At 57.7% G+C, this 7,645-nt stretch overlaps 2 protein-coding genes across 3 annotated transcripts; both read right to left on the bottom strand.

The window, feature by feature from the left end:
* Positions 1-2,456: 2,456 nt before the first annotated feature.
* LOC108582294 lies at positions 2,457-4,719 on the bottom strand. Its single transcript, XM_017949451.3, has one exon. The coding sequence runs from the start codon at positions 4,524-4,526 to the stop codon at positions 3,561-3,563; it is 966 nt and encodes a 321-aa protein (XP_017804940.1). The 5' UTR covers positions 4,527-4,719; the 3' UTR covers positions 2,457-3,560.
* On the bottom strand, positions 2,457-7,368 carry SAPCD2 (suppressor APC domain containing 2). Of its 2 annotated transcripts, none has more exons than XM_031654732.1 (5): positions 6,669-7,368; positions 5,927-6,146; positions 5,477-5,584; positions 5,262-5,378; positions 2,457-5,148 (listed from the first exon to the last, which is right to left on the bottom strand). In XM_031654732.1, exons 1-5 carry the CDS (start codon positions 6,740-6,742, stop codon positions 5,020-5,022), a joined length of 648 nt encoding a protein of 215 aa, XP_031510592.1. In that variant the 5' UTR covers positions 6,743-7,368; the 3' UTR covers positions 2,457-5,019. The 2 variants fall into 2 exon arrangements, with proteins under 2 accessions (XP_031510592.1, XP_031510591.1); XM_031654731.1 differs by having other exon boundaries at positions 5,927-6,073.
* Positions 7,369-7,645: the final 277 nt, after the last annotated feature.

Genomic DNA, 7,645 nt, shown 5'->3' with positions numbered 1-7,645 from the left:
TTGATCTCCTGACCTGCATTGATCCGCCCGTCGGCCTCCCAAGAGATGCTGGGATTACAGGCCAGGCCACCGGCGCCTGGCCTTGTTATTATTATTTTTAGAGACACGGACTTACTCTGTTGCCCAGGCTGGAGTGCCGTGGTGCAATCATGGGTCACTGCAACCTCCGTCTCCTGAGCTTAAGTGATCCTCCCACTTCAGCCTCCTGAGTAGGTGGGGCCACAGGTGCACATCGCCACACACAGCCAATTTTTTTATTTTTGTAGAGTTGGAGGGTCTCCCTGTGTTGCCCAGGCTGGTTCCAAACTCGGACTCAGGTGATCCTCCCGCTTCCCGCTTCAGCTTCCCAAAGTGCTGGGATTACAGGCCTGAGCCTGCCCGTGTGGCTGATTTTGTATTTTTCTAGGAAGTTACCCACTCCAAGTGAAGTGGCTTAATCTCATTTAAAATATCGTCTTACAATCAGCTGAACTTCTGCAGCATGTGTGACTATGTCGCTTTTTTATTCCTAATATCATTTATTTGTGCCTTATCTCTTTTTTGTTGATTAGCCAGATATTTTGTGTACTTTTCCTTTTTTTTTTTTTTTTTTTGAGAGGGAGTCTCACTCTGTCGCCCAGGCTGGAGTGCAGTGGCCAGATCTCAGCTCACTGCAAGCTCTGCCTCCGGGTTGATGCCATTTCTCCTGCCACACCCTCGGTAGCTGGGACCTGAAGCCGCCACCACCAGCCCAGCTAGTTTTTTCAGCAGTATTTTAGTAGAGGCGGGGTTTCACCATGTTAGCCAGGATGGTCTTAATCTCCTGACCCACGCCGTCTCCAGCCTCCCAAAGTGCTGGGATTACAGGCGTGAGCCACCGCGCCCGACTTGTGTACTTTTTCTCAAGCAAGTTTCTGTCATGTTTGTTTCCTATTTTACTATTTTTTTCATGAAAGAGGAAACCCTATTTATACCTTTATTTTTTATTTTTTTCGCGTGTGGTTTTGTTTTTGTTTTTTGTTTTTTTTTTTTGAGACAGAGTCTCGCTGTGTCTCAGGCTGGAAGTGCAGTGCGTGATCTCGGCTGGCTGCGAAACTCCGCCTCCCGGGTTCCATGTTCTCCGCCTCAGCCTCCCAAGTAGCTTTGAGACTACAGGCCGCCACCACGCTGACTGGTTTTGTATTTTTAGTAGAGCCCAGGGTTTCACCATGTTAGCCAGGATAGTCTCCATCTCCTGACCTGCGTGATCCACCGCCTCGGCCTCCCAAAGTGCTGGGATTACAGGCTTGAGCCACCGCGCCCGGCCTAGCGTGTGTTTTTTTGAGACAAGTTCTCACCCTGCCACCCAGGCAGGAGTGCAGTGGTGTAATCTTGGCCTCACAGCAACCTCGACCTCCTAGGCTCAAGCCATCCTCCCACCTCCACCTCCTGAGTAATGGACTACAGGCATGCGCCACTACACACCAGCTAATTTTTAAATTTGTCACATAGTTATTTAGACGTGTGTGCTTTAATATCCAAAAGTCTGGACTTCCTTGGATTCTCTCTCTTTTCTTTCATTTATTTTGAGACAGGGTCTTGCTCTGTCACTCAGGCTGGAGTGCAGTGGCACAATCATAGCTCCTTATAACCTCAAACTCCTGGGCTCAAGTGATCCTCCCACCTCAGCAGCCCCAGTAACTGGGAACACAGGCGTGAGCCACCACACCTGGCTAATTTTTATATTTTTGGTAGAGTCAGGGTTTTGCCGTGTTGCCCAGGCTGACCTCAATCTCCTGGGCTGAAGCAGTCGTCCCACCTCTGTCTCACAAAAGGCTGGTGTTACTGGCGGGAGCCCCTGCACCTGACCGATAAATGTTTATTTTATTTTTTTATTTTTATTTTTTTTTTTTTTGAGGCGGAGTCGCTGTAATCACACCCAGGCTGGAGTGCAGTGGGGTCCCCGGCTCACTCAAGCTCGCCTCCCAGGTTCCGCCATTCTCCTGCCTCAGCCTCCCAGTAGCTGGGACTGCAAGCCATACCATGCCCGGCTAGTTTTTGTATTTTAGTAGAGACAGGGTTTCACCATATTAGCCAGGGATGGTCTCGATCTCTGACCTCGTGATCCGTGCCTCGGCCTCCCAAAGTGCTGGGATTACAGGCTTGAGCCACCGCGCCCGGCCAAATGTTTATTTTATTAATATTATTTTTTGAGACGGAGCCTCACTCTGTAGCCCAGGCTGGAGTGCAGTGGTGCCATCTCGGCTCACTGCAACCTCCGCCTCCCGGGTTCAAGCAATTCTGCTCCTCAGCCTCCCAAGTAGCTGGGATTACAGACGCCCAACACCATGCCTGGCTAATTTTTGTGTTTTTAGTAGAGATGGGGTTTTACCATGTTGGTAAAACAGGCGCTAGCCACTGTGCCCAGCCTCGTCTTCTTTATAGCATTAAGAGATCATGCTTTTTATGGAGTAAGAAACTATAAATACCACTCCTTGTTCATATTTCCAGAAATCTCTTTTATTTCTTTAGATATATAAACACTGTTACTTTATATTCTCTCTGATAATTCCAGGATCTGGGTCTACAGAGTCTATCTGTTGCTTCTGCTGCGTCTCATAGTGTGTTGTTTCCTGTGGTGTTTATGAATTTTTAAAACCGGAGATCTCATTTTCTTTTTTCTTTTCTTTTCTTTTTCTTTTTTCGTAGAGATGGGGTCTCTCGCTGCGTTGCTCAGGCTGGTCTCGAACTCCTGGCCTCAAGTGCTGGCATTCCAGGCGTGAGCCACCACGCCCGGCTGAGATGTTCCTTTTCCTTGGAACTTGATCAACACAAAATCCTGAGGCCTGGTGTGGTGGTGTTCCTCTGGGGCAGATTCTCAAATGGGGACACTTCTGCCCCCAAAGACACATTTTGACGTCCTGAGACATTTCCGGGTGTCATAACGGTGTGCACGCACATGTATGTACCTGCATACGCTACTGGCACCTCGTGGATAGAGCCCAGGGACGCTGCTCACATCCTGCAAGGAGACTGACCCGCCCTGTGTCCTTAGGGTGGGCTCCCGGCAGGGTCTGCATGTTCCTCTGCCAGCCACCTAGACCCTGCCAGTCGGGCCACTTTAAATTCTCCCCTCGTGGTCTCCAGGGCAACACACTAGCCTGATTTCAAGCTATAAACTTGGAGGACCTATTTTTTTTCACCTTGCACGGAACACCAAGGCTGAGAGGCAGTTTTTCTGGAGGTGCCAGCCTGTCTCACATTTCCGCTTTAGCTGCGGGGTCCAGCTCTGTGGGCGGTCTCCTGATGAAGTCACCCTGGGACAGACACTGTTCTGTCTCCTGCTTCCAGCCCTCTAAAGATGCCAGGATCCCCCAGGGCATGGCAGGCACCCTCAAAGGCAGACGTGGGGAGGCCCTGGTGGGCAGACCCCAGCCTGCTGATGGGGGGGCTTCTCCCCGGCTGCCACTGGCCCACCCACTGTGCTGCAGTCCACCTGGTGCTGGGGGTGTGGGGCACAGGCCCTCAGGATCCGCTCCCTTTCCTGCCCAGGAGATCCAGGCCTGGCATCCTTATGTCCCCTGGAAAGCCCACTCCCATCCTCAGGGTAGGAGGGCAGCTGCACGCTGGGCTGGCTTGGGCCTGTCCTGGGACACCCCTACAGGCCAGGTGCAGCCGGGGATGTGGCTCAGTGGGGTTGCTGTGGGCAGGTTAGCATGGAGCTGGGTTCCGGAAGGGAGTTGCCCCGCTGCCTGCCAGGACCCCTCCTCTGAGACAGGTGCCTTGTGGGACCGTGTACCAAAGTACCCTGGACATGAGGGGTTCCTGTGCCCCACACACAGACCCCACATCGGGTTCCTGCACCCCACACACTGACCCCACATCGGGTTCCTGCGCCCCCCACACACTGCCCCCCCATCGGGTTCCTGTGCGCCACACACACTGCCTCCCCTTCGGGGCCCTGGGCTGCAGAACCCATCCATGATGTTGCCGTGCCCCTGGTTCTGGTAGCACTGGGGCCCTCCAGGCTGGGCTGAGCAGGGGCCCCCCACCAGTGTGTACCCCAGCACCAGCGGGAGTGGGCCTGGGCAGGGGGACAGGAATGACACCCAAGGGGACCTGCTCCAGCCTCCTCCTGTCCCCTGGGGCTTCTCGTTTTCCTTGGCTGAGGGAAGTGGCCTCTCCCAGCTGAAACCTGGGGTCAGGCTGGGCATAAGAGGAAAGGGGGGTGAGCAGGACCCCAGACCTTGAGAATCCTGAGCTGGGGGGGCGGACAGGCTTTGCCTATGACGTGCCTGGGAGCTGTCTGGGGGCCCTCCTGGGGAACCAGGCTCACAGGTTGTTGTGTGGGACTCAACGTGGGGCAGTTTCCTGGCCAGGATGAGGAAGGCCATCACCCCAGGGTCTGCGGGAGGCACATGCAGGCCAAACTCTCGCCCGCCTGGCACCCAGATCCGCTGCAGCCAGAGTCCCTCAGCCTTGGCCAAGACCTGAAGTCCGACTGCTATCCCTGGGGCTTCCCTGCCAGGCGGGCAACCCCGCTTACAGGCCATCCCCACCCCCTCCATCTGCTTCCGTCCGAGCTACAGCCACCTTGTCCTGGTGCCCTGGTTGAGGGGGGAAGCTGCCCTTGGACCCGCGTCGGAGCCGCCCCGCGCCCTCTGCTGGCCGTTGTCGGAAGTGCAGCCTGGCGAGAGCAGTGCCTTTCCCTGGAGATGGGACCCAGGGCAGCACCGCTGGAAACGGGGGGCGGTAACTCGTGGAGGGGTCCCCCACTGTCCACTGACAACGGCAGTAGTAGCTGCGGACTATGCGGACTCAAGAGAGTCCCAGCCCATGTCAGCACCAGGAGCCAAAACGGAGTCAAGGGCTTGGTGCGGGGGCCAGTCGGAGGCAGACCTGGGGAGCCCATCTGGCAAGGCGGGCAGGAAGGCGCCCACTCCGGGACTGTGCCTGGGCCTGCAGGGGGTCTCCAGCCAGAGAGGGTGGGTGCGATGGGACACACACCCTCGAAGGGCTCAGTGCCAGGCCGGCCCTGGGGGCCCGCGCTGCCCACACGGACTAGATGAAGGTGGAATCCAGAGGCCCCCCGTCCTGTTGGCTCAGGGCGCGGGCCTCAAACAGCTGCTTAATTAGCGCCGACTTCTCTTGCTCCAGCTGCGTGATGCGCTCACTCTTCTCGGTCACCTCCTGGGCAGGTGCGCAGTTGGTCAAGGCCTGCGAATCCCCATCCCCGCACCCCTCCCGGCTGCCTTACCCGGATGAGGAGTCACCCACCTCCACCCCTCCCGCGCCTGCCCTACCTGAGTGAGCAGTCGGTTCTGCTCCTTCAGCATGAGGATAGTCTGCTGCTGCCAGCCCAGGGGTGAAGTGGACGTCAGGGCAGGGCAGGGGGGCCCGGAGGAGGACGAGGGCAGGACCTGCGGGAGGGCAGGATTAGGCAGGCCTGGACGAGGGCTGGGAAGCACTAAACTGGCCTGGGCCCCAGCGTGGGCGTGGGGGTTTGGGATACACTCACCCGACTGGCACAGGCTGCAGCCAGCAGCTCCCCCAGGCACCGGGCCACCTCCTGTACCTTGGGCAGTAGCCGCCCCAGTGGGCGGGGGCTACCTGCAGCCCCACAGTCCTGGGAAGAAAGCAGAGGACGAGTGGTCAGAGAAGAGGGCCAGCCAGGGCCAGCATGGTGCCTTGACAGGGGTTGCCACAGGTGGCTCTCCTGCCTCCTGATGCTGCAGAGAGCCCAGAGGGATCCCAGGGGCATTGCTGACATGGGATGGGAGGTCTGCCCAAGGCGCCTTAGGCCCTAGGAGTGGGGCAGCCACGGGGGGAAAAAGGGATGTCCCAGCACCCTGGGTGCAATTGACAGCCACTGTGTCCGGGAATAGGGGCAGCCATAATGCCCAGGGGTGCCTGGGGTTAGCTGGGGTCTCCAAGTGTGGGGACCTGGGGACAGGGCGGTGGCACTCACGGCGCTGGCTCTGCTCTGGCCCAGGCGGCGCTGGCGCTCCTGCACTCGTTGCAGCTGCTGCTGGTACCAGTCACGGCCCCTTGCCATCATCTCCAAACCCTGCAGCAGCACCTCCTTCTCCTGCTCCAGCTCCTTCATCTGCTTCAGCTGCAACACGTGCATGTACATGGAATGCCTGGCCCCAGTGAGCACGCACACGTCCATGCATGCATGAGCTTGCCTGTGGGTGGGCACCAGAGTCACAGGCACAAATGCAGCAGCACATGTACACGTTTGCAAACACAGGCACGGACGCATGCTTCTGAGGACACCTGCGTGTGTGAGCCCTGTAGGCCGGTTTGGAGCAGGAACCCCGTGCCTCCTGCTGAGGGGTCTTGGCTTTTCTTAGCCCCTCCACTCAGGCTTCCCTGGGGGAGGGGTGACTGACCCTTCAGCTGAGCCCACCCTCCCGAGGTCCACCTGTGGTGAACACACAGCAGGGGAGCCAGACTGGCTTGCAGCAGTGACCTCGTGAGGCAGGCTGGGCAGCCACCATAGCTGTCCTAAACGACCTCTTGACCTCCCTCTGCCTGACCCTGGGCCGTCCCTCCAGGGGATTCAAGCCCACGTGGGGAGAGAGATGTGCAGAGCCGACTGTACTTCCACAATCGACTCCCCCAGGCTCAAGGCCCTCCTGCTCCCATCCCAGCCTCCAGCCTCCAGACAAGATGGAGAGCCCCACAGAGCCCCAGCCCCTGCTCACCAGGCCGCAGTCCACGCCGCTGGTGATAGTGTGCCTCCGACGTTCCCCTCGGGCACGGGGGGCCCGCCGGGCATCCCCTGAGTCCACCTCCAGAGCCCTGCAGGCCACTGCACCTATTGTGGAGAGGCATGGGCCTGGCTCACCTCCAGACCAGCCTGGCCAGGCTCTGCTGAGGTACAGCAGCCTCCACATCTCAGCCCACTCTTGAGGTCTCGGGCACCAGCCTGGCATGGCCCATGTGTAGCCTCTGTGCCAGGCTGGAGTTTGGTCCCTCTCCCCTGCCCCAGCTCCTCACACTGGCTTGAGGAGGGTTGTGCCGCCAAGCCCGCATGTTTGCTCATACACACGCCCTGCCCCATCGCTCCATGAGCTCCCTGGGGCCAGGGGCCTTGTCCAGCTCTTTTCTGCACTCCCAGTGCCCAGAACATCGCAGGCACAGCCTGGGTCTCCAAGGCAGCTGGGTAAGGGAGGAGTGGGCAGGGGATTCTGGTCCTGACTATGCCTCTCCCATCTGCACGGGGCCCTGCAAGGCAGCAAGAGATGTGGATGTGAATGATGGAAACCTAACTTTTCTCAGGATGGTGACTCTGATAGAAAGTTAGTCCTGCACGGCTGGGCACAGCGGCTCATGCCTGTAATCCCAGCACTTTTGGGGACCAAGGTGGGTGGATCACTTGAGCTCAGGAGTTCGAGACCAGCCTGGGCAACATGGCAAAACCCCATTTATTCCTTTTTTTTTTTTTTTTTTTGAGATGTTGTTTTGCTCCTGTTGCCCAGGCTGGAGTGCAATGGCATGATCTCGGCTCACTGCAACCTCCGCCTCCCAGGTTCAAGTGATTCTCCTGTCTCAGCCTCCCCAGTAGCGGGGATTACAGACACCCGCTACCATGCCCAGCTACTTTTTGCATTTTTTATTAGAGATGGAGTTTCACCATGTTGGCCAGGCTGGTCCTGCACTCCTGACTTCAAGTAATGCA

The sequence above is a fragment of the Papio anubis genome, chromosome 13 (assembly GCF_008728515.1).
Source record: "Papio anubis isolate 15944 chromosome 13, Panubis1.0, whole genome shotgun sequence".
Lineage (NCBI taxonomy): Eukaryota > Metazoa > Chordata > Mammalia > Primates > Cercopithecidae > Papio > Papio anubis.
The sequence above is the reverse complement of the archived record's forward strand: the minus strand, read 5'-3'. Positions and strand labels throughout refer to the sequence as shown.